We start from the raw sequence: 26,420 nt of genomic DNA on the forward strand, positions 1-26,420 counted from the left end.
CTCACTTCATCTATCCCTTCTTTTGTGCAGAGATAAGTCCTACATTCCCCCCCGCCCCTTTTCTTCTTTGCAAAATTCTTGAGGGAAAGATCCATTGGCTTCCATGTGATTTGCCCGTAGATATATCATAGGATTTTGATGTACGTGGCAAGGTGTGTCATACATCCCATAGCATGATATCACAGTCATTGTTTGGCTATATTGAAGACTTTACTGTGTCACTCCAGGTGGCAGACTTGTGCTATTTTTTCTCTCTCAGACTTCTAAATGTTTCTGTTTTATGCACAAGATAATTCTTGGGGTGGCACATTGAACAAAGTAGAAGTGTAGTTAAGTTGAATAATAAATTCAGATCTAGAAAAAAAAACTTCAATAAACACATTTATGTTGAATGGGGTAGTAAGTAACTTACTCCATCCCAAAAGGTAAGAATCACTGTTTCCTTATATATCAATGTCCTATTATCTACGATTTTGCTATTATTGACATGGCCTTGGTTTTGCATTCTTCTGAGCTCATCTCCTAACAAATGCTCCTTGAGATTGTACTTTGATTCTTTTTCCTATAAAAGCAGATAGTTATAGCTGTGCAAGTCTTATAGACTAGCATCTCAATATTTATTACTTCTCCAAATATCATGTGTGTTGACTGGGAAATTACTCAGTGGCTGTAATTTTGGTTTTGTATCCCCCAGAAATGACTGAATTACAAACATCTGTCTGTAATGCTTGTTCTTGGCATGGTGACATCAGGGTCACCCACCATGGGAAACTTGAAGTCTGGAGGCAGAATTGTTGAGAGGTTGGGAAAGCTAGGTTCATCACTCATTCTTTTCCTTCCTCCCTCCCTCCCACTGTCTCTCCTTGAGGTGTTAATGTATATATTATATAGCATTGTGGACACATGCATCTGCATATGCTTTCTGGTTCTTAATCACAACTTATGGACCATGGAGTTGAAAGGCCTTAGATGAATCAGGATGCAGTGCTATGCGGTATATACAACGTTGGGGCCCAGGGAGCTGAACCAGGGAAATGAGTTTAATGATCACGATATATACAATGTTCATATGTATGGATATTACTTCTGTCAGTGATAACATTGAGGCAATCAAAATTAGAGGTTTGTTTCATTGCCACTTCCTCTCTATTACAATTAAAAATTACCCAGAATGAGAAATTACCACTGAACCTGCAAGTTCACAAAAACTGGGGTCTCACCAAACTATAATTTTTAATGTGAGATCAGTACATTAAAACACAGAGGAGTCACATTAATAGCAATAGCATAGCATTTAGAGGGTGATTGGGACATTGATCCTGCAGAGGTGCTCAAAGGCCTGGGACTCCTCCCACTGTGGTGAGAGAACAGTGGCGGCCAGCTGTTCTTTCCACATGGTTCTACCATCTCCTTTACCATCTTTATTATAGAACTTTATTGGACCCCACCCGGATTCCAGTTCCATTTGGTCTTCTTAGTGGATGTATTTGGCAGCTGAGCTAACTGCACTGCGAGATGCCCCCCTCTCGCAGACGTGGCCCTCCACATTATCGAGGGCCTACCTCAAGGACGGGTTTTGGGACCCGGAGAGGTGGCATGTTTCAAAGCGGGAATTGAGGGGTTTTTTAATTAGGGCTTTTAATAATTTTTTAAGAGGAACTGGGAGGGTGACCAAGGAGGATGGGGGGGGTAATCCACCAAGGTCGGGGCCGAGCCCGACACAGGGTAACGGTTTGGAGGGTGCTGGACGAGGGATTGGGGAGGGGATGGCGGGCTATCTTAATGAGGGATGTACCATCAGCACGGTGGATGGGAGGGGCAGATATGGCGGGAGCAGGGGACCATATCATGTGTCGGGGGTGCACACTTGCTACTTGAGAGCAATTGCGCGCCCCGGTCCCCAAGGCTCCTCTCGGATACTAGGTGGCACAGTTACTCAGGACCTGGGCATCCGACTGATGCTGTGCAACACCAGGTCCGTGGTAAATAAGGCCCCCCTCATTTACAATCTTATTCAAGAGGGGGGAGTGGACCTTGCGGGTATTACGGAGACCTGGTTGGGCCCGGAGGGAGGGATCCCTCTAGTTGAGATGTGCCCACCAGGCTTCAGAGCATTCCATCAGCCGAGGGCCCAGGGGAGGGGAGGGGGGATGGCGGTTATTATTAAAGAAGGTCTCGGTCTGAGGGAGACCACTGTGCCACAGATTGCCAGATGTGAGTCCTTCTTTGTGAGATGGGGTCATGGGGTTCAGATGGGCTTGTTGTTTACGTACCTGGCTCCCTGCCACATGGCAACAGCCCTGCCTGAGCTACTCGATGTGATAGCCACGGTGGCAGTTGATACACCCAGGCTTATGGTCATGGGTGATTTCAACTTGCCGTCTGTTGGTGAGACGTCAGAGATAGCTCAGGAGATCATGGCTTCCATGACGGCCATGGACCTGACCCAGTTAGTTCATGGCCCCAGTTAGTTCATAGGGGGGGCCACACACTGGACTTGATTTTTGTCTCTGGCCAGTGGTTGACTGGTCTTGTTATAGGGGATATAGACATGAAACCCTTGTCATGGTCAGATCACTCACTCCTTCGTCTGGACCTTTTAACCGCGACACCCCGCCGCAGGGAGGCGGAGCCAATTAGATGGGTCCGCCCCAGGCGCCTGATGGATCCTGATAGGTTCCAGATGGAGCTTGGGCCATTTCCTGAGGATCTGGCACACGACTCGGCTGAAGACCTGGTGGCTGCCTGGGATCGGGCGGCTGGTGGGGCCTTGGATCGAGTCGTGCCTTTGCGGCCTCTGACCCGGTGCCAATCCCTCATGGCTCCCTGGTTTACCGAGGAGCTGAGGGAAAAGTGCCTGGAGAGTTGTTGGAGGGCCAGTCTCGCTGAATCTGACCGAACACTGGTAAGGTCGCATATTAAGACCTACCTAGTGATGATAAAGGCGGCAAAGTTTAATTACTTTTCCGCTCTTATTGCATCATCAGAGAATCGTCCGGCCACCCTGTTCAGGGTGACCCGCTCCCTGCTCTACCCGGAAGCGCGGAAGGACCTCCTGGAAGGCAGGGCTGAGGATTTCGGACAATATCTGTATGACAAAATCACTCAGATCTGGGGGGATTTGGACTCTGACTGGGTAGATTCGGGCAGAGTGGTGAGGAATAGTCTTGAGAATGTTATCTGGGAAAAGTTTGACTCTGTGACCCCTGATGACGTGGACAGGATTCTGGGGAGACTTAGTGCGGCCACATGTTTACTGGATTCGTGTCCCACCTGGTTAGTACTGGCTTCCCAGGAGGTTACACGAGGCTGGCTCCAGGGAATTATTAATGCTTCGTTGAGTGAGGGTTACTTCCCCACGGCCTTGAAAGAGGCAGTGGTGAGGCCTCTCCTCAGGAAGCCTTCCCTGGACCCGGCAGTGTTAGCCAACTATTGTCCTGTCTCCAACCTTCGTGGCGAAGGTTGTTGAGAGTGTGGTCACGCGACAGTTTCTGCAGTACCTGGAGGAAACGTCTTATCTAGATCCATTCCAGTCGGGTTTCAGGCCCGGGCACAGCATGGAAACGGCGTTGGTCGATGATCTCTGGAGGGCTCGGGACAGGGGTTATTCCTCTGTTCTGGCCCTGTTAGACCTCTCAGCGGCTTTTGATACCATTGACCATGGTATCATGCTGCACCGGTTGGAAGAGTTGGGGATAGGGGGCACCGTGCTACGGTGGTTCTCTACCTTTCTCTCAGACCAGTCGCAGTTCGTGTTGGCAGGGGGGCAGAGATCGACCTCAAGGCCTCTTATATGTGGAGTGCCTCAGGGGTCAGTCCTCTCGCCCCTTCTGTTCAACATTTATGTGAAGCCGCTGGGTGAGATCATCCGTGGCTTTGGGCTGAAGTACCATCAGTACGCTGATGACACCCAGCTGTACATCTCCACCCCAGGCCACCCCAACGATGCCCTTGAAGTGATGTCCCAGTGCCTGGAGGCTGTGCGGATCTGGATGGGGAGGAACAGGTTCAAGCTCAACCCTTCCAAGACTGAGTGGCTGTGGTTCCTGGCATCCCGATATAGTCGGTTGACTCCATCACTGACTATCACGGGCGAGTCTTTGGCCCCCACGGAGAGGGCACGCAATCTGGGAGTCCTCCTGGATACGCAGCTGTCCTTGGAGGAACATCTGACGGCTGTAGCCAGGGGGACCTTCTGTCAGGTTTGCCTGATTCACCAATTGCGGCCCTTTCTTGATCAGGATTCCCTATGCACAGTCACTCATGCCCTCGTCACCTCGCGCCTGAACTACTGCAACGCTCTCTACATGGGGCTTCCCTTGAGGAGCACCCGGACGCTCCAACTGGTCCAGAATGCGGCCGTGCGGGTAATCACGGGAGCCGCCTGGCGCTCCCACATAACACCGCTCCTGCGTAAGCTGCACTGGCTCTCAGTGGTCTTCTGGGTGCGCTTCAAGGTGTTGGTTACCACCTTTAAAGCGCTCCATGGCATAGGACCTAGTTATCTTTGCGACCACCTGCTGCTACCGATGACCTCCCACTGACCTGTGCGCTCCCACAGAGAGGGCCTCCTCAGGGTGCCATCAGCCAAACAATGTAGGCTGGTGATCCCCAGGGGGAGGGCTTCTCTGTGGGGGCACCTACCCTCTGGAATCAGCTGCCCCCAGAGATAAGGAGAATCCAAGACCTGGGTGCCTTCCGCCGTGCCCTTAAAACTTTCTTTTTTCAGCAAGCCAGGCTGGCTTAACATATTTTTTAACATATTTTTAATTTTTAATTGGTTTGTTATCTTAAATTGGGGCCAAATTAATATATATCCTTTTAATTGTTTTTTAATGTTTGTATTGTATGTTTTTAATCTGGCTGTACACCGCCCTGAGTTTCTCGAGAAAAGGTGCAGTATATAAATTTGAAATAAAATTTAAAAAAAATAAAAAATATATACACAGTGCTTTACAGTGCTTTACGTAAATATATACACAGTGCTTTACAGTGCTTTACGTAACCCAAGCAGTATACAGAGTCAGCATATTGCCCCCAACAATCTGGGTCCTCATTTTACCCACCTTGGAAGGATGGAAGGCTAAATATCTTGAGCCTGGTGAGATTTGAACTGCTAAATTACAGGCAGCCAGCAGAAGTAGCCTGCAGTAGTGCACTCTAACCACTGCGCCACCGTGGCGTTTAATTTAAATTAAATCAAAATTTAATTTTTGTTCTATTTTTACTTAGTCTTTGGCTGGTTGCCCATCAAATAGCATGTATGCCCTTGATCTATTGCAAGTGATCTTTCTGTGATAGAGTAATAGAGCTTCAAGGAAAGAATAGCATAATTTTGTAGATGCACTGCTTTTAGACACAGTACTCTTTGTTCTTACCTGGAAATTAGCTCCCCATACGGGAACTCAATGCAGACATAGAGAGGCTGGGGTTCTTAATATGCAAATACAACTCCAGTGCATCTGATTTTGGAGACTCTTGAAATAGTAAGAGATTCAAGTCTGAATCTGATTTTATTCATTTCCAATAGCTCAACAAAATTAGCATATGGGATCCATGGAACTTCTGTTCCTGTTAAATCTATTTACATTGCTATCTGTAATCATTCTTTTCTATAACAGGGAAATTCTGCCATACATGTAGCATATTTCTTTCTGATATTTATAGCATGAGCATTCTATTAATATAACTGAATATATTTGTTTAAACCTCCAGGGAAGCATCTAACCATCTGCTGAGAATAATGCAATAATTTTCCATTAAACAAATATTTGCTCTTTTCTTACATTTAATTCCATATTCAGGGCCCACATATGAGAAGAAAAGTGGAATTTGGCAGGAATTGAAAGAAAGGAGGTATATTAGCACAACATAAAAAGAAGGAAACACTCTGAACTATGACAACCTATCCCTACTCCAAGTCTCCAATGATGTACTTCTCGCCACTGTAACTGAGCTTCCATCTTGCTGCTAATCGTCCTCTTGTCTTTCCTTCTAGTAGATAGCTGGAGAGACCGGGTTTCTCTTTCTAGCATGTTCCTCTTACAATTCAGGGCTGCAATTGGAAAGACACATATGTGTGATGTAATTATAAACATTAATCATATCTTTAAATAAATTTGCTTAAAACATGTTTAGATTACCATTATCCTAAGATTATATTAGGCTAGACTTCATTACGGTCACAGTCAGAAAAAAAAAGTATATGATTAAGCAGTACATAACCATTAACCATTAAGACTCATAGTAGGTGGAGTTTACACGCCACATAACAAAACTCAGCAGCACTTAAAGAAAACATGTCTGTGTTGCTTAATAGGTGATGTAAGTAAAATGAGTAAGAATACCCTGGGAATTTTGAGAAAAGGAGGAAAATCAATTGCAAAGGCATGTTCCTGTAGAACTGGCTGCATAACAAAACACAGGCTGTAGGTTTTCTTAAATAACAGAATCATAACATTTTGCACCTGCCTCATAAAGACACCACGGTTTGACCAGATTTTCTTGTACTTTCCTCCTAACTGTGTACTTGTGGTTAAAATGAGCCAAGGATAAAGCTCTTCTGAATTCATGTTGCCATCTCATGGTAGAAATCTAATTGAACTAGGCAAAACTGTAATAACTTAAGAACAGCTGGAATGAACTGTGTATCTGGATTAAGATAAAAAAACTTCATTGCTGAGGCTGACTTCTGTGCCCTTTGGGATACATAATCCTGATGGGCATTTTGGGCTCCGAAAGCTTGTGAAACCGCCCCTAGGTATTTAAAGGTTGAGACTTGTTGGGTGGTGAGCTGTTCTATTTGATGATATGGGATGTTTGGAAAATATGAGGATCTTAGACTTGGAATAGTACTATACAGCCTCATTGCAGTGAAGTAGAAGACTATCCAAGCCTCTTTTACATATCTTCACTTTTCTTGGCAGTTAATCCACATTCAAAACAACAAAATAAAGCATCAATGCTAGCACAAAAGAAGAAAAGCTGTTGAAATCATTTAATGATTACAATAAAAGAAGTGCAAAAGATTCAGAGCTAGCTGCTAATTTTTAACCTGTCTTGTTGAAGAGTTGGAAACAGAGGAAGGATTGTGCTATAATGAAACGTCTGCAAGAAAATCACTACGCTCAGAGAGCACCAATGACCCCACAGCTATACATTATCCTATGAACATTATATTAAGACATGAAGTGAGGATCAAGGTGACTGTGAAGGGAATTTCCCGCTATGCAGGAAAATGCAAGGACTGACTCCTTTCAATTGCATTACTAATTACAATCTCTAAACCAGGGATGGGCAAGGTCCATTTCTAGGTCACCTGTGAAGGAGTCAACCAACCCAGTTAAAAAGGACAAGGTGACTGTAAAAGCTAGTCTTCCTTGCCACCAGCCCGTCTCGCAGAACAGGTGCCAAGCCCCAGAACCAGACAGAAAGGGACAATCCCACAACAGACCTGTCTGACCAACTGGAACTAAGCAAGTTCTTGTCCCCAACTCTGTTGCCACAAGCCCTTTCCTCCCAGTGTCAAGGGATTGCCTGAACTGGAGGCCCCAACAATCTGGGTCCTTATTTTACCCACCTCGGAAGGATGGAAGGCTGAGTCAACCTTGAGCTGGTGAGATTTGAACTGCCAAATTGCAGTCAGCCAGCAGAAGTAGCCTGCAGTACTGCACTCTTAACCACTGCGTCACCGTCTAGTCATTAGAGGGTTTCTCTCCCTCTCTCCCTCCCTTCATCTCCATTAGTTAGTGGCACTAAATTTGGGGGGCCATATATATCTCCATCTGATTCTTTTGTGAGTGGAATCTGATCAAGCACAAGAATACATTAATTGAATTGCTATCCTGGCAAATAAAACTCCACAGAAGTGCAGTTTGAAATTTAACTGGTATGGTATTCCTGATAGAAGTTCCAGCCAAAAAATCAATGCACTTGTCTTTAATTTCCATGTTCGGTCCAGAATATGTTACCACCTGACTTGCTCAATGTCATATGGGACAGCCAATAGATAATTCCACAGCAGATAAACATTGAAAAAGCACATCTTGACCAAGAACATTAAAAAGCAAGCATCCAAGTCTTCAAAGTTGCCAATGTTGAGCCACATGCATCATATGTGCAGGAACAAAACTGTCCCCAGACCTTGTCTATTAGAAGTACCCTCCTGATTTCCTTGAAGACTTTCACCCTTTTGTTTCTGCACTTCTGCAGATGGGCCTTTCCTGATCCTATATTAGGAAAATGGTGCCAATCCATAACTTCAAAAAACCAAACCCCTTCTTCAAAAATGGCAATAACAATAATAAAAAGCATAAAATCCCAGTTGTACATTAACTTTGGAGATACCCTAAGAAAGTTCAGCAGCAGGCCACGTATTTAGGCCATAGGTAGTCCTCCATTTACAACCATTCATTTAACAACCATTCAAAGTTACAACAGCACAGAAAAAAGTGACTTGGAACCATTGCAGCGTTGCAAAGTCATGTGAACAAAATTTGGGCATTTGGCAACTGGCAGGTTTTTACGATGGTTGCAGCATTGCAGAGTCATATGACCTTCATTTGTGAACTTCCCAGGGGGCTTCCAGGTAAAATCAATGGGGGAAGGTGGACTCACTTAACGAACATGTAATTCATTTAATAACAGCAGCAGAAAGGTCATATGTTCAGGGGCTTACTTAATGATTGCATTGCTTAGTGATGGAAGTTCTAATACCAATTGTAGTCATTAGTTGAGAACTACCTGGATTTTTGCCTTGCCACTGCACTCTTATCATAATGGCTCAAAACAGGCCCAAGTGGAAGAGGTGAGGAATAAGGGTTAGTTTACCAATCCAAGATATTTTGCCACTTGAGTGGGCAACTGAAAGCAATTTTTAAAATTTATATCCCACCTTTATTAAATATTTTAATTTAGAATGCTAGAGTGAGTCCTGTCTTTCTCTCATCCCCTTCCCCCAATTCTTAGAATTGCAATTTTATGAATATTTTCCTGGGATTGAGTTCCACTCAATTCAGGGATACATCTGAGTAGATCTAAATAGAATTGCTTTGTCCTCACTCATTTTTGCTCCTGGGCTGATACAACTATTCTGCCACCTCAAGGAGTAAGAGAACCCTCAGATTTAAATAAAAATCATTTATCCTTCAATTGGGTGTCACAGATACATCCATATAGTTTTCATGGCAACAGTAGAGAAATGGCTTGCTGCTGTCTTCCGAAATTTTTCTGTCTATTTTTATTGCTCAGTCAAGCAAACAACTCTGGTATGATATCTCTCGTCCAATTCTGCTTGGTCTTCAGTCTAGAAAAGATCAGCCAGGTGTTGCCAGGTTCCCCTCTCCAAAAAAGGTGAGGATGGACAAGGAAAAAAAAAGATTTTAAAATGAGGGGAAAGTAAAAAGACACATGGCAAGGAGGGCAGTATGAAAAAAAATGAGGAAGAACCAAAGAAAAATAGACAAATAACAAAGGAAAGAGGAAAATTGCAAAGTCCCCAATGGAAAAAACAGACAGAGCCAAAAATGGGAAGGAAAGAAAGAACAGAAAAAAATGGTTTCTTTGCTTTACATACCTTTTACTCTATTGTCAGCATCCTGATTTCTCAACGGCAGTCATACAAAAGGAGCACCCCAAGCAAAATGGCAGACAAATGGGTTTCTTTCCACCCGGCTAGATGATAGGAAACTGACTGCACTAGGAAGAGTTACGCTATCACAAGGATGCAATGCAGGTAGTTCTCGAGATACGACTGTAACGGAGCCTGCTCATTAAGACTGCATGTTGCAACAGTCCTTAGGGGAGGCATTCTCACTTGCCTGGTCTCCCCAATGAATCGGTAAATGCATGTGCTAGTCATTAAATGAAGTATGGGATGCCTCGGGTGCAGTGGTGGGTTTCAAAAATTTTTGCTACCAGTTCTGTGGGTGTGGCTTGGTGGGCATGGCATGGCTTGGTGGATGTGGCTTGGTGGGCATGGCAGGGGAAGGATACTGTAAAATCTCCATTCTCTCCCCAATCCAGGGGAAGGTTACTGCAAAATCCCCATTTCTTCCCCATCAGCTGGGACTTGGGAGGCAGAGAACAGATGGGGGCAGGGCCAGTCAGAGGTGGTATTTACCAGTTCTCCGAACTACTCAAAATTTCCGCTACCGGTTTTCCAGAACTGGTCAGAACCTGCTGAAACCCACTTCTGCTCGGGTGGGGTGGGGGGCCCTTAGAGCTGTAGGATGGGCTCAGGCCCGCCTGCCCAGCCCTCCTAAGGTGTTCCCCACACCAGAAGACAACCCGTGTTCTGCTTCCTGGCCCTTGGGTCCCCACAGGCCTTTTCTCACTCCCACCAGGTTCTTACCATAGGCTTAATTCCCCACCCCCAGACCAAACACCCTCCTCACTTGTCTTTGAAGTCCTCTAAGGTCTTCAGATTGCTGCAATGGATTGTTTCTTTGTGTGATTGAATGGGGCGATTCCAGAAGCAGCCCCCATTTTATCCCACCCCCCAAAATGGTGGCCTCATTCGGGTCACCGCTGTATGGCCAAGAGACAAACAGCTTTATTTTGCTGCCTTGATGAGGTCTACACAGCACTGTGCAGACCTTGTTAAGCAGCAACACAAAACAGTTTGGGACCTGCCATTTCCTCCCTGCCCAAAAGTGGATGGGAGAAAATGATGGCCAGGTTGTGGTCACTGCTGCACGGGCCAGGGACACGTGGCCTGCCCTCTTTCCCCAACATGGAGCCCAGAAACTTCAAAAGGTAAGTGTGATGGATGTGTGAGGTTCAGGCCCAAGTGCTGTGTGTCCTGGAAGGATGGGTGGGGTGAACAATCATAAATATGAACCAGTTGCCAAGCATCTGAATTTTGATCACATGAACCATGGGGATGCTGGAAAGATCATAACCGAAAAACGGTCATAAGTTACTTTTTTCAGTGCTGTTGTAACTTTGAACAGTCACTAAACGAGTTGTCAAGGACTACTTGTACTGTGAAGTACTTTACAGCAAATGGGCAGAATGCAGCCCAAACATATTGCAATGGGTTTGACACCAGCCAAGAATAATGTTGTCTCCATCATTATCTGTCTCTTTCAAACTTCTATGGAAAAATGTTAAGTTGCATATATGTAGCTTGGAGAAGATTAAGAAAAGACTTGACAGTTGCTTTCAAATATGCAGAAGGATAGTAGCAGAAAAAGGAGAAGATTTCCAAAGGGCTGGATTATAGTAAATGAGCTGAGACTGCAAAGCTGCTGGTTTTGGCAAATTTAGGAGAAACTTTCTAATGATAAAAATAGCATAAGAGTGGAATCCCAGAGAAGGTGGTGAGTTTTCCTTTGGTGGAATTCTTGAAGTAGGCTTGTATCTTTCATTGAGGAACTTGTATCGAGAGAATGTTAATTAGATGAATATAAAATCTTTTTGGTAGATACAGTAGGCAGGCAGGCAGGATGGCACATCATAACCTGATGATTTTGGCTCATGAAGGGCACTAGACAATAAGTTTGACCTGTGTTCATGCTTTCACATTATGCTCATGCAGACAAATGTTTTACAGGGATCTGTTGTCTTTTTTTGGGAGGGGGGGAACGGTCTTGTAGCTTTTGTGTTTAATAAATTTGATATAAAGTTCAAGAATGAGTTTAATTCATACCAAGAACAAATGGGTAGATTTCTGCAGATCAGTTTTCTTTTAAAGGAACAAAAACTTGCCATGTTGTTTATCTGGTCACTTGGTTACACTGTTCCACACTCCCATGTCTGCTGTTCTTACAAAGCATTTATTTTGATTACAAAGTTTATAGTGCCCCGAGACTTCAAGCACTCCATCACAAATGGACTTTCTCTTTGTAAATATTGTGTGACATCATGCTTGCTCAATAGTTTTGGAAGGTAGATGAACTTACTTTTATCTTTCTGTTATTGGAATTGACAACTAAGAACTTGGTAAATGTTTGTCTCTGGTAATTTTTCTTTTCCAAATCAGGAGTTTTAAATTATTTTTTTTTCAGTTTTGATAAAAGTGATTGCTATATTATTGTGATTGTCTGAATTTTCTATTTTGTTAGAAAATTCACCTATGAGGTAATACATACAACTCTGTTTTACACTATAAATTATATCTAATTGCTCTTTTGGGGAATAAATTTTAGAGTTGTTAGAAAGCTTTATAAAGAGCAATTCAACACTAGGAAATGTCAAGAAGAGACAAAGGCAGTTTGGTATTTCAAATTATGCCCATGAATCTGAAAAGTAAATGTTCTTCAGATATTATTTTGAAATCCTAAATGAGTCTTGAGACAGTACAGCTTGTACTTATACTGCCATTTGTAATAGTTAGTGTACTCTCCTCATCTAATTGGTTTCCCTCAGGTGTTCAAAATGTCTTCTTTTGGCAGATCTATCTCCAGAAATTAACAAGAAAAGAGAACAGTGAGTAACCACCTTCTTTGTGTGAAAATCTGGGGCAAGAGTAGGTATAGAAGAGCAATCCTTCCTCTGCACCACACTTGACCTTCCTGTTTAAAAAGCCTTGAAATTTTGGAGGAAAGGAAATGGAGCAGAGAACACTGCAAGATTTGCCTCTTAAGAAAACCCCAGGCTGTTTAAGAATTGCAGTCTTTGGGAGTTATAAAGGTTCTGAACTCCCTTTAAGATGGGGAAAATATGCACAGTGATAACAAGCTGTAAATATATGAGATTTTAGATCCGGCCAACATTAGCATGGAGATACAGTGTGGAGTTTGTAGAACATTTTCTAGGCTTACCATCTCTTCCCTGCACTGCCTAAAATGCAGTGCCATGTAAGGTTTTTTTTATTGTTATGAGAAATTTAATTGCAGTGGCATGTAGATTAAGGAATCAGCCATTTTTTTTCATCTCCAGGCATGTCCAGGCATAAGCAGGACCTAATAGAATGAACTTTCTTCTCACCAAGGTGAGGTAATATTGCTGTAAGCCACCATAAAGCATACATATCCATGGCAAGGAGATATCTCCTCTGAGACACAATAACTTTGGGTAAAGCGATTCATGTTACCTTACAACCACAGTTGAGTTTACAGTCAGAATTCAATAATGGATTGCCTCAAAAATACATCAGTCCTCTAACATGCTATTTGGCATCTTTTCACATGCAACTAATGCAGCGCTGTGATGGATGCAGCACCACAAGGCTTGGAAGTTAATTTGATTAACCATCGGCTCATCTCCTCCTCCAGAAGAAATGCAGTGGTGACAGCTTTGGAACTGCAAAACCTATTGATGGAAACTCCTGTCTTGTTCTGCCTCCTAACTTTTGGCATTTCTCCCCTCCTGTGGTCAACATGCGGTGGCATCTTGCTACTATCTTTCCTTTTGGTTATTTCCCCAGCCCAGCTCTTGCTCCCTGAAGAAATCAAGCTGATAAAGGAAAAATGAGGGCAGCGGTGGAGTGATATGTGGCTGTCATTTGGGGTGCTTTTGGAGTGGTATGTACTTGGAAGTGCTGGCCAGCTCAATAGGAGAATGAAGGGCAGCAGGGATGATATAAAACTGAAGGTTTGAGAAGGAAAGCTGGTAGCTTGATAGAATGGCACCATTAAATAAGAGACTCTTACATCTCCAAAACTGGAAACATCCCCTTAGAAGATTGCTAAACATGATATAAAGCCTGCTGTTTATTTATTATGCTGATTGTTTTGACTGATGTGCCAGTAGATGTCATTAGATTTGCTTGGTTTGACCTATTGTTTGGATGCTTTCCATGCAATTTCTTTCCTGACTAAAGCAAGAACTGGGAGGTCCTCATTCAAGTTGGCTCCAGTCTATACTTTATTAATAGAAAAGTATGAGATTAATTGGCCTAAGTAAATATAAGAGTGAAACTGTTTCCTACTATACTTTCTTTTATCAGCTTGATAGTTTATAATGAAATAAACACTATTCTTCAGACAATATTTAATTTTAATATTTAGGCCCACTTATCCATTTAAAACCACTATTTTAAAAGGCTGTCTGGGAAATTAGTACATGTAGTTATTGCTAAATGCTGGCCTCATTTAGTGGTAATTTGAAATCAGGATTTTTTTCCCCTCCAAAAATTTTGCACAATAAAACTAGCAATGAGATCATATCTCTCATTTGATTGTTCCACATTCAATGCCTTCATGTTTTCTATCACATTGATTTCAATAAATACAGGTTTCTGAAGATTTAAAACTTAATTTAGATTTCTCTTGGCTTCTGATATTAATATTTTTCTTTTTTTTCATATAAAAGGAAAGATGGCATAGCTGGTACTTGAGGGGCAATGCTATTAATACTTGATGAGAAATCTTTACTACAGTGCTGTTTTAGTTTTCAGGAACTTTTAATGAGAAAGCATGTTCTTACATGATATTAAATAGGCAAGACTTGAAAGCAGATGAAAAAGATAGGATGATAACAATTTCAATGCACCATTTCCATGTGAGCTCTTTTAGGCCGTATCTGCATATGTTATCCTTGAAAATTTAACTAGACCTTATCTAGTATTAAATGCATTGCATTGCAATATTTCAATATAACATCTGCTTACATGTATGGAAAACAGTGTTACAGATTATTGCATTAGTTAGTTTGCTGCAAAATTCCCAAAAGGTGTTATCTAAAGCATCACGCTGTAGCTCCAGAGCATCTTCCATTCTTTTGGTATCCAGGCTCTGATTTTTAAAACAAATCTTCTGGAATCACTTCAAACCAAAACTAGCTTCTAGCTGCTGCCATGCTGTAGTTTCTTCATAAACTGTCAGGAAAGGCAGGAAATCCGTTTGTGCTGGACATTTACAGCTTTTATTCTGGAGAGCTCTTGAGTCTATATCAGTATTTTTCACATTTAGCAATTATTTTAAGATGCATGGACTTCAAATATCAAAATTTCCCAGCCAACATGCTACCTGGGGAATTCCGGAGTTGAACTTCACACAACCTGAACATGCCACGTTTGAAAAATACAGGTCTACATAGCTGAAGAAAGAAATGTCATGTCTGAGAAGGTAAGGTGAGACTTCCTTTCTCCAAATCTCTCCTTTTAGTATCATCTGGCTTGAAAAAGGCTTTGGGGCAGAAAGTACACCCACTGGATCAGAACCAGCTTCCTGCTGTGGAGCTAACAGGTAATCTTTCCTTATCCAAAACACCGTGTGTGTCCTTTTTAATTTCAGAATGCCATTAATTCTAATTAGGGGGTAGGTTTTTTAGGAGGGGGCCCTTCTGTAGGTGAATAAAACATTCTATGCATGCTCACAACCACCCTTTGCTATGCGCAGAAAGGAAGACGTTTTGAAATCCAAACACGGTATATTATGTTGGTGGGGGTGATGGACAGAGGCCAGTTTGCCATCAAAGTAATAGGCATGAACTGTGAATGGTATGCCACAGTTCTGCAAAAACGATTAGAAAAAACAACCACCACCAAATCAAACTCCACCCAAGCCAGAAGACATAACGGGAATGAATATTTTTGTCTAGAGGTACTGCGGTCCTATTGGTTTGGATATTCAAGGCAGAAGGTTTCCCCTGCTTCTTCATAAAGCGTTTGTCTACCATAACAAAGGTCATAAATATTGGCTTTCCCCCTCAGGATAGAACTTGATGGCGTCACTTCAGCTAAGGATAGCTTTCCCTGGCTTAGCGCTTCGCTTCATGGGGATGCCGCACATGCACCTCAGCTGTTGTCGTGACAAACCCAAGCCGGCTTTCCCCCCCCCTTCCATGGCCAAATCCCCCCTCCCCCAAAACAACCGGCGAGCTGATTCAAGGGATGCTGCCGGGAGTTTTAAGCCCATCCCCCCCTCCCTTTCAGTCGCCCTCAGAGCTTTATATGGTCTGCGTGCCATCCCGCAAGCATCACCGGCCGGTCCGCCTCTTGAGGCTAATCGCTCCACTTCGGTTGCTATCGCGTTGTTTTCCCTCCCCGCCTTTGCTATCAGCCGATTGGAGGCGGAAGGTGGCTGGGCGAGAGAAGAGCGGCATGCAGGGAGTCACCCGCTTATTTTGGATGGCCTGAGGGCAGCTTATATCTCGAGGAAGGCACGCACCTATATACGTCTGTGCCTATCGTCGCGCGTGCCATTCCTGGAGCTCAGTCAACAAGTCCCTTGAAGGGTGGGTGAGAAACTAAGGCGAATAAGCACCAGCCCTGCCGCACCAATTGCACAACCTTTCACGCCTGAGCTCAGGGACTTATATTAGCGAGCCCCGAGGAGAGAGAGCTTCCCCCGTACTGGTCTCTCTTTCCCGCTGCTGCTCCTCGCCCGCCTGCCTCTTGGTGGGGATCCTTCTACCAGCGAAGGCTTGTGGGTAACGAGGAGGAAGCCATCGCTGTAGTAGTAATCATGCCGCCGCCGCTGCTAAAATAATTTAAGCTTGTAATTGCAATTAAAGGAGGGGGGGAGGAGGAGAAGGAGGCAGAAGCTTCAATCACTCGTTCGGCCGACGAAGCGGCAACTAGCAGAGGTCAGCGCGGGGCAGCCCACTCCCTTGAGAGAAACGCCTCCAGAGAGAGAAAGACCCAGCGAGGCGGGCCCAGCCGCCTCCCTCCCATCCTTCTAGCCACAGAGGAAGAGGAGGAGGGAGGAAGTCGGGCGCCGCCGCCGCCGCTTTCCCTCCCTCCCTCCCTTGTCTTCTCCCCGACGGGTAGTGAGTGACCTGGTGCAAAATGGCCGAGGCAGCGTGGGGGGCTCGGTCATAACTTGCCTTCCTTTCCCGCCTCGTCGCTGCAGAAGAAGAGACCAAGGAGAGAAACAGGAAGGCCGCGGCGGGGCTTCCCGAGGCGGCTTCCCTTTCCCTTCTCCTTCCAGGCGCCCACCTTCCCCCTTTCTGGGTTGTTCATGCCTGGGAAGCGGGCGGGTGGAGCAGCGGCAGCAGTGCCCGCCCCAATCGGGAGGCGAGGAGGAGGAGGTCGTCCGCTTGCACCTCTTTGGCTGCTCCTCCGGAGAGAGGCCTGGCCGGGTGAGGCTGGGACTGAGCCCCGTTTTTCTCCGCCCGGCGGATTGTTTGCTTCCTTCACCCCAAACTCGGCAGGCCCCGAAGTGGAGAGCAATCGGCGGGGCTGGAGACGGCAGAGAGTCTCCGCCCGCTGCTGCCGCTGCCGCCTCCTCCGTTTCCAATCAAGCGACGGTCTCCGGGTCTGCTTTGGCGCCCGAGAACCCAGAGGGACAAAAAAGCGGTGAGAGATCCGCCGCGAACGTGAAAATGAACCACCAGCAGCCGAGACAGGTAACGAAAATGTCTGCCTCCCCGCCGCCGGTATCCGGGGAAGGGCATTTGGCGAGCCGGCAAAGGAAGTTGGAGTCCATGATCCGGGACCCCAGATCTCCGGTCAATGTGGAAAGTTTGTTGGTGAGTTCAATTGATGGCGGCGGTCTGTGTCTGTGTCTGTGTATATGATTAGAGAAAGGTGCAAAAAAAAAAAAAAGATCTGAGATTGAGGGCAAGCAAGGATGCAGGCAGAGCTGTATCTCCTTTGGGGTGCTTTAAAGCTACGTTATGCTTGGAAGAATCCACACCTCCCGCGTTTTCCGTGATTGGGGAAAAGAGGCGAGAATAGCTCAGGACTTGGATGGGAAGACCGGAGCCTGCTCCCACTTTTTGCTTTGGAAGCGCTGGGCGGGGAGAGGAAGATGTACTGTACACCAGTACAGTTTCTCAATATGGAGAGTTTTGAATACTTCTGACTGGAGGGCCGGAGAGACTTAACTGTTTAGTGGACGTTTGTGTCTAAAATACAATGCCCGTCCTGTGCTCTGCCCCCTCCCTGCGCTCGGAAACGCTCAACACTGAAGGAATTTTTATTTGAGAGTCTGGATTGAGTGGACGAGGCAACGATGAAGAACACTCTTTTTTTTTTTTCTCACGGAAGTGTGTTGACATGATAAAAAGGGGAAGGGGTGGTCCTATTGAAGGATTCTGCCCCTTCCCTCCCCATCCCTGAAATAAAGTCCCAGTGAGAGGATAAATAAGATTTCTGGAACAAAAACGACGTGTGTGGTGAAAAATAACGATTTGCATGGTGCAGGGTTGTGGAGGGGTGTCCCTTGCCTCTTCCCAGAATTTTGCGATTTGGGAGTCAAAAACCCAGCAGTCTTTTTAAGAGTCTTAAAGTTTACTTTCGATCGTTGATGTTTTTGTTCAATTATTTAGACATTGTCCATGTTTAAGCTGCTTGTATTGAGAGGTCCAGTCTTTGCCACTAACTTTTCAGTTCAGATTCTTGTTTTTCAGTGATGCTGTAGTGAATTTGATTTCTGTTAATGGGGAACTAATATTGACTTGTTGCATGCTCTGTGAAGGCACTTTAGAAATTATGGTAATACTTAATGAAACTGTGTATCTTGGGAAGGTAGATTCAGGAGGAATGATTAACTTTATTAGCTGCAAAAAAAAAAAAAAAAAGAAAAAAGAAAAAGAGAGAAACTTATGACAAACGTTTGTTTAAAAGAACACTTCATTTCGGCTATAAAGCTTATTAAGGAATACCATTTGAAATTCTTCCAGTACTGAATATGAAATAGTGAGCTGTAGAGTCAGTATGCTGTCTATATTTTGAGATAGCAGTGACCTCACACCAAGGTTGCAGAAAAAGAATTGTCCCCCCCCCCCCAGTTTTATCCTGCAGGCATTTTTGGGGGGGGGGGAAGCAGCTGGAGCCATCTGTAAGAATGACTCAGTTCTATTTGGCCAAAATACAGGAACTGACTAAACAATATGGGCATCTCTGTGCTACAGCAATACATGCTTACTACAGACTCTTCAATCTGGTTCTTTTCTCTAGTGTCTGCCTCATTTTAAGAAGAGCCATGCTGGATTAGGGTTTATTTATTTATCATATTACATCTACAGAGGCCATGCAATCACTGACATATCCACTGATATGTGGATAATATAATAGAGGAATAAAAATTGTGATAAAACCATAATAAAATAAACATAATATGGGGCTATAGAATTGCACTGGGATAGATGTTATAATTCAGTATCTAAGGTTTTAACTGTTTCTGGTGTGGCTGTGATGAGATCATCACAGGTGCTTTGAAATCTCCTGAGGAGACATTCTTGAACTACATATGTTATAGTTGGTTCCAGAGCATCACAGTCACACTGTGGGCTCTCGGCCATTCCCCGCTTAAAGAGTTTTGCCTTAGTTATGCCATGGCCTGTCCTGATTCTCTTCAGTGGGCTCCATATTTTTCAGGGCAGCTGTATTCCTGGAATTAGTCTATTGGATCTGCATGGTTTGTTTGGTTATGGTTATTAAAAGTTGCCCATCTTAATCGCCATTCCTCATCTAGATCTAAGACCGGTATGTTATCCCAAATTGGTTTTCTAGACTTAAGCCTGGTGAGAGATAGTCTTAATATTTTATGTATTGGAAGATCTCTAGGAGTCAATGACGTATTTATCTTATTCCATTCTTGGACTTTATGTTGTTACCTGAGATCAGGAGGGGCAATATTAGAAAGAACATTTAGCCATGAGAGGAGTGTGGATGTAAAGATTCCAGATATCGTTCTCATGGTGTCATTAAAGTAAACATCAATCTTGTTAGTATGACAACTTCCCCATACAGGTGTGCAGTATTCAGCAATAGAGTATACTATGATTGTGGGCCAGGGTAAAACCTGGATAGTCCAGTATTTTCTTTTCTATTCTATTCTACAGTGGCCACTCAAATGCCTTTGGGGTGCTTAGAAGCAGAAGAATTGAGTCTCCCACCCCTTGTTTTCTTGCATTTGGCATTTAGAGGCATATTTTCCCAATGTAGAGTTGAAATTGGCTCTTTAAGATCTAAGGCTTGATCGATTTGTCCTGTATGAATTTATCCAACCCCCCCTTAAAATCATCTAAACTTATAGCCCTCACCACGTCTTGTGGTACTGATTTACACAGCTTAATTATGTGCTGTATAAAAAAACATTTTCTTGCCTGTTTTAATATCCTTTTATTCAGCTTTACTGGATAATACCTGGCCCTAGAATTTTAAGAGAGGAAAAAAATCTTCCACTTTATGCATGTCAAATATCACTTTACATGCTTTGATTACTAGCCCTGCTCAGTCACTCTTTTTCCAAGCTAAACACCTCTAGATACTATGTGTTTATTTCAAAAGGAAGCTGTTATAAAACCCTCTATTTGCGTTTTTTAAAACTCGGTTACTTATTTTTTTCAAAGTCAGCAAGCAGAACCACATACAATATTCTAGATGTGGGTATAACATACATTTGTATAAAGACATTGCAGCGTTGGCAATTTTATTTTCAGTTGCTTTGCTAATGATCCCTAGCATGATCCCTACCATGAAATGAGTCAACACTTCATTGAATTATTGTCTGTGACCTTAGCATCCTTTTCCTGGATAGTTACAGACAGTTCAAACCACATAAGTGAATATATGGAGTTAAGAGTTTTGGGCACTAGAATGCATCACATTAGTTCAACTTAATTTAATTGAACTGCGTTTACTGTTAGGCTCACCATTCTGCCAGTTGAAAGAGCTCTTTCTGGAACAGTCACTTTTGGATTTTACCACCTGCCTGGAAATTTGACAGCTAATATACTTTTATGTCAAGATTACTTGTGAATAATATGACGTTATAAAGCATTATTACAGACAAGGTACTTAAATGACTCCTTATTTTGCTTCATTGAAAAAATTATGCATTTTTACTCTTAATTTCTATTTTTTTAATTAATTATTTTATATATTTACTTACAGAATATATTAGCAATTATATCTGCACACAGCATATTCTTCCATTTTATATTTTGTTTATCATTTCTGTCTATTTGAATGAAACGGATCTTAAGTGGACTGGTCTATAATTTCCTAAATCTCCCTTGGATCATCTTTTTAAAAGTTGTATGTCATATTGGATACAATTTTGCACTAAGTGATTGAGAGACAAGTTGCATATTTTGTCTGTCAGCAATTTCACCTTTGAGTTTTTAAAAACTCCCAGATGGATGTGATCATGACCTGGTGATTTATTATTGTGTCATCTCTCAAGATACTGTTGACTGTTACTCAATTTTCTCGGTACAAATTTTTCTCTGAGAATGTTAATACAAACTGACCGGGGTATCTTTCTATTATAGAATAGAGACAAAGAATTCATCCAGTTTTTTGTTATTTTCATATCCTTGAGCATTGTTTCTATCTGTTGATATTTAACTATCCAATTCTGTTTCAATTTAGGATTTTATCATTTTTCTTTAATCTGTTTTGGAGATATAACCCTCCTCTAATAGTAATATTGATGCTCCTCTTCCCTTATTATCATGCTTTTTCCCCCAAGAATTTGACCTCTTTTTTTCTTTATTAGGATTGGCTTTGGAGGACTCATCTTGAATTACACAATTTCCCAAACAGTGCAAGACAACCGTGTTGTCTTCTTCCTAGATTTGGTTTACCATTTCTTACATTATAGCCAAGTTATCATCTTGATTGGGAAAACTAATTAGGTAGTCCTAGAAGACATGAGATTGGAGAATTTTGCTAGGGATAATTGTTAGAAATATTTCAAAACATTTCAGTGCTTGTATCCAGAAGAAAATATCCCTGTTACCAGCACCATTACATTTTAGCTTTTTAAGGAAAGAGTATCGAGAATAAATACAGTAGATAACAAAAAAACCAGACAAATACTTTATTCTGATATGTTTCTTTTCAGTTCTTCTGTAATAAAAATTGTAGCTTTGAATGACTTCTCATTAACATGGCAAGTCTTTTCTGTTTTTTAAAGCAGTTAGATTTTATTCAGGCCTCTGCATAAATCTCTAAAAAGTTGTAGCTGCTTTAAGAGTTGGATCTTTAAAGCAGAGGTATTGTTTTTGGACTGATTTGGGACTTTAAAAAAAGCTTTTTTAATGATTAGCAGAAATGCCATGCTCGCACAAAGTCTGAAATATTTATTTTGAACCTTTTTTAACTGTGCACAATTGTGCTTTTATTTACATCATTACTGATTTGAAGTAATTTCACCAAGAAAAGCTGGTAGTGTGTCAGATTTTTTTCTGCTTTTGTGAAAAATATACTTTGCTGTTTACTACGTGATTTTGTAGCAGATGGCATGATTGCACAACTCTTGTTTAAATAAAATAGATTAATTTTTTTGTGACTGAGTTCTTTGAATAGGACAGAAGACATGATAAATATCTACTTGAAATAAAACTTCACTGTTTTTTAAAGAAAATTTCAAGAACTTTCATTTTTATTGCAATCTTGGTCATAAGAACATATCCTTTACAACAATAATTTCATGTTTGATATATCTTAGTGATATTTCATTCATGTAATTAGAATAGAAATTGAGAAACAATTCAGTTTTGTTTTTATAAAAAGATTGCAGTGTCAGTAAGGTTTAGTAAAATGAATTCTTATTCAGCTCTTAAGTTTTATCTTTTGTGTTGTGTGTTTTTGGGATGTGGAGAAGGAAGAGTAATAGTAATAGTTCAATTTATGAAATTCTTATTACATTTGGGAAGAGCAATGTATTACCTTGCAAAAGTTGTGATAACTGCTGAATAAAATTATTCAGTTTTTCTGTAAATTCTAGTTCACTTAGTTAATACCGCGTTTCCCTGAAAATAAGACCTATCCTGAAAATAAGACCTAGCATGTTTTCTGCGTGTGCATCTAATATAAACTCTACCCCCAAAATAAGCCCCATTTAAGCATCTGCGCAGCTGCCCGCCCGCCCATCCATCTGGTTGCTTGTGATGCCTCCGACATGGAGTGAGGCAAGGAGGAGTGGAACTGCATGCGCACACCAGCTTACCTCAGGGCTCCCAGGGTCCCCAGGCCATCCATGGCTTGACAGCTGTTTCGCAATGGCAGCCATGTGCAGCAGGAGCTCATGTGGCAGTTGGCCCACTTCTTCCAGCACTGGCGTGACACAGCAGCAGGAGGCTGAGCAACGTGCCAATGCCGCAGCCACGAGGCGGGGTGGGCTGCCCCACGCACACGCACTGGCTTACCTCGAGGGCCCCGCAGCCAGACTATCCAGCCCCGACAACTGCCTTGCCTTGCAGCCGTGACACCAGTACCTCCTGCTCCAGTGCCACACCAATGCTGGGAGAAGAAGTGGGTCAGCACCATGAGGCAAGGCAGGTGAGGGGCGCATGGAGAGTCCCCATAGTCTATATAAAATAAATGGATTAAGTATGGATATTATGATACAATTAAATGTATCTTTTTATTCAGACTCCAGAAAGTAAAGAGCCTTCATTGTTGTTATTTGACAATTCAATGTGTGAAAGATTTGTAAAAGTTGATAGATTTCAAATTTCATTGAGCTTAGCAGTTTTTACAACAAAGTGGGTAGTGATAACAGTCATGATTAATAAATAGCTTGGTATGTTTAATAATAGTTGTAAATTATATAGTTTAATTATTATTAATATGAAAACAGCAAATAGAATTTTGTTTAAAGGGAAACAGGATTTTTCCTATATATGTATTTATCCACATTTGTTGAGGAATTAATGAATGAGCTCTGTCCATAGCAGTTTCCTTAATAGGAAGAATTTTACCGATTTCTCCATATGTTTTAATAACAACCAGTTAATCAATTGGTTCAGAAGTTGAAGGAGAATATTTTTCTGCTGAACATCATTAGAGTGCTGGAAATAATAGTATTCAGCATTTAGTTCTGCTTACACTTTCAAGAATGGAGTAAATTAATGGTGATTATTTTGTGTATTTTTAATGATTTAAGATCTAAAACTTCACAATAATTACTTACAGGAGTGTTACAGGGAATATATACTTTTTCCTTATATGTAATGTGACTTCCCTTTCCCTTTGTCATTTATTGCTATTATATATGGTTATTAGTCAGAGTGGTTAAACACTTAAAAGGTTATGCTCAAATCTAACACTTTAAAACTCTGTGGATTGTTCTAGTTTAGTGGTTGCCTTTATTCTGTCTTCTGTTAAAGATAAAGCAAAGGCACCTCTGGCAGAGCAGGATGGAATTATAATTCTATCAGCATATGTGCCTCTCTGAAACAGTATTTATTTATCAAAGTGTTGATTTAACTAGTAGGCTTATATCCTGCCTTTTCTCCAGAAGTTTGAAGTAAAACACTTAGGATTTCTTGTTCCACTTTTATCCCCACAACCACAGCCTTGCACAACAGGGCCTGTTGTGGGCCTGACAAATACTGATGGACCATAATACTTATTTCTAGTGATCATGTAAATGGCAATTTATGGGTTGCCTGTCTTATTCTGTGTATAACCTGATTACTTTTTGATTAGAACACTGTTCTACTCAATATGTTAAACTACATTTGCATTATAAGCTAACTGTTTCATTTCATTGTGACTTACTCAGTCCAATTTTCTAGATTTACATAACACGTTGAGCCATAAACTCATCACACAGGCTGATTTGTTAGGCTAAAGTGTGTGTTGTGCAACCCCAGCCATATTTAAAGATTTTGTTGTCAGTAACAGGATAGCAACAAAAGGGGGGGAGAAAATACCTCCATTTGTTTTTTTAGAAGTGTTTATTTCATACTTAGCCATGATGTGATAAACTGTTTTTTGGGTTAGAATGATATATCGGTACAGCCAATATGGTTTGTAAAGACTCCTCATCACTCTTTATTAATCTGGAATGAGGGATGGAATGCTACAATATTTACTCCTGGGTCAAGTGCTTCTTTAACGTTTTCATTAACAATATACAGAAAGGAATAGAAATACTGCTTTTCATATTTGCAAATAACGTAAAACTGGGATGGCTAACAATTGAAAATTATTATGAGATGTTAAGGAAGCTGACTGTTTAATAGTCAATAGAAATGCATAGGAAAACTCAAACATGCTAGTGTAGAATATGGGATAGTTGAGATTGTGAAAAAGATTTTGTGATAATAGTCATCGCAAACTGAATATGAGTCAGCAGTGTGATATGGCTACTTAAATGTTAAATACCTTTTTAGAAGGCATTCTTTCTATGCCTTCTATTCAGTATTTTTTCTAACCTTTGTAGTGGTACATAGATAGGAAAAAAATAAGACCTTACATTCTATCTATTGGCTAGATGTTGAACTACAGCCTGCTTCTGTGCCAGTCCAGGGTAACTAGAAAGGCCAGAAACAGGCAGGTTAGAATTGATAAAATATTTTAGTCTAAGGAATCAAGAGGACAGCAGGTTGGTGATATCTATTTTAACATTTGCTGTATTCTATGGGATTTTTCTATAATTTTTACTGACATAGTAAGTGAGAAGTTTTCTCAAATTATGCATTAGTGCTGGACTGCTGTTGTCCTAGTGCAAAAGATGAAATTGTGATCTTGATTTACCTCATGAAAACATAGTGCTAGAGTTAAAGTTGTTTCAGGATAAATATTTGTTTTAGTAAGGCTTGAAAGAAGGGTGTTTTCTAGCTGGATTTGAGTTAGTAAACAGTTCATGAAATCTTTAGTCAAATATATTATGCAATGAACCTTCAGAATTCAGAAGTCCAATTTTCATAACATTAAGAGCAGTAGCTCTGCTTTGAAGCGCACAGTGGTTAGAGTCATAGTTGGCTGAAGCTGGGACAATTAACGGGAGCTCACTTCGTTATGTGGCACTAGGGATTTGAACCACTGAACTTACCTTTCTGATCGACAAGCTCAGCATTTTAGCCATTGAGTCACCGCGTCCCACTGGGATATGTATAGATCTGTGTTTATTTAAAGTTCCATGTATATCATGTTGAGAATTTTGGAAAACTCAATTGAACAAAACAGTTCTGATTTTGAAGAAACAGTGGCTTTCTACTATATTTTTAAAAAATTCCTTGGAAATGTGGATATATTTAAGGTCAATTCTTTTATGTTTGAGATAATGAAAGGTAACTTGCCTTGGGGATAAGAATACCATCTTTTTCTCCATTAGGGCTTTGGATCACTGACAGAAGAGAAATAAACATAATCTTGGAACCTCAGACAAAGAACATGCCAAGCAGTGATAGAATGTGGCATATTTCATATTCCCAGTGGGCTTAGTGCACTACAGTTATTAGTAATTCATAGTATTTACAAATGTAAAAGGCAATAACAACTACAGTATGATATTTGTTAAGGCTTCACCAGAGGGCAAATCTGAATGAAAGCCCTATCTTTTAATCTCGTCCTATAGCCAACAATGCATAAAAGCATGGGCAATAAGATACAATGGACTGGTGTACACATCACACTACTTCCTAATATGACATTCAGTTTTGGCTTAGCTTATGATCTGAATGTAGTCATTGTACTTAGTAAATCATAGTTTGTGATGTATATAAAGTAATAGTTTAGGATGTATATAAAGTAGAGCTAATAGTGCCTTATTTATTATACAATGGTTAATGCTTTTAAAGCAATAGGGATTAGCTTTTAATTGTACTTGATGAATACTGTTCCC

At 41.8% G+C, this 26,420-nt stretch overlaps 1 protein-coding gene and 1 long non-coding RNA gene across 7 annotated transcripts in view; one reads left to right on the top strand and one right to left on the bottom strand.

Moving 5' to 3' along the window:
- Window positions 1-5,478: 5,478 nt before the first annotated feature.
- Window positions 5,479-16,854, bottom strand: LOC148116763 (uncharacterized). The gene is made up of 2 exons (XR_015731311.1): window positions 16,714-16,854; window positions 5,479-6,055 (listed from the first exon to the last, which is right to left on the bottom strand). It is a non-coding gene; the product is annotated as an uncharacterized LOC148116763 (long non-coding RNA).
- The window catches only part of ROCK2 (Rho associated coiled-coil containing protein kinase 2), a 94,669-nt gene continuing 84,215 nt past the window's right edge, over window positions 15,967-26,420 (top strand). For 2 of the 6 annotated variants that reach the window (XM_034432100.3, XM_034432103.3), the window contains exon 1: window positions 15,967-17,358. In XM_034432100.3, the coding sequence (XP_034287991.1) occupies window positions 17,212-17,358 (147 nt within the window). In that variant the 5' untranslated portion in view covers window positions 15,967-17,211. The remainder of the gene's footprint in view (window positions 17,359-26,420) is intronic. The other 4 variants (XM_087882391.1, XM_087882394.1, XM_060689289.2 and 1 more) reach the window with 2 other exon arrangements.

Source organism: Pantherophis guttatus, chromosome 1, assembly GCF_059756535.1.
Source record: "Pantherophis guttatus breed Tessera chromosome 1, ASM5975653v1, whole genome shotgun sequence".
In the NCBI taxonomy this organism is placed as follows: domain Eukaryota; kingdom Metazoa; phylum Chordata; class Lepidosauria; order Squamata; family Colubridae; genus Pantherophis; species Pantherophis guttatus.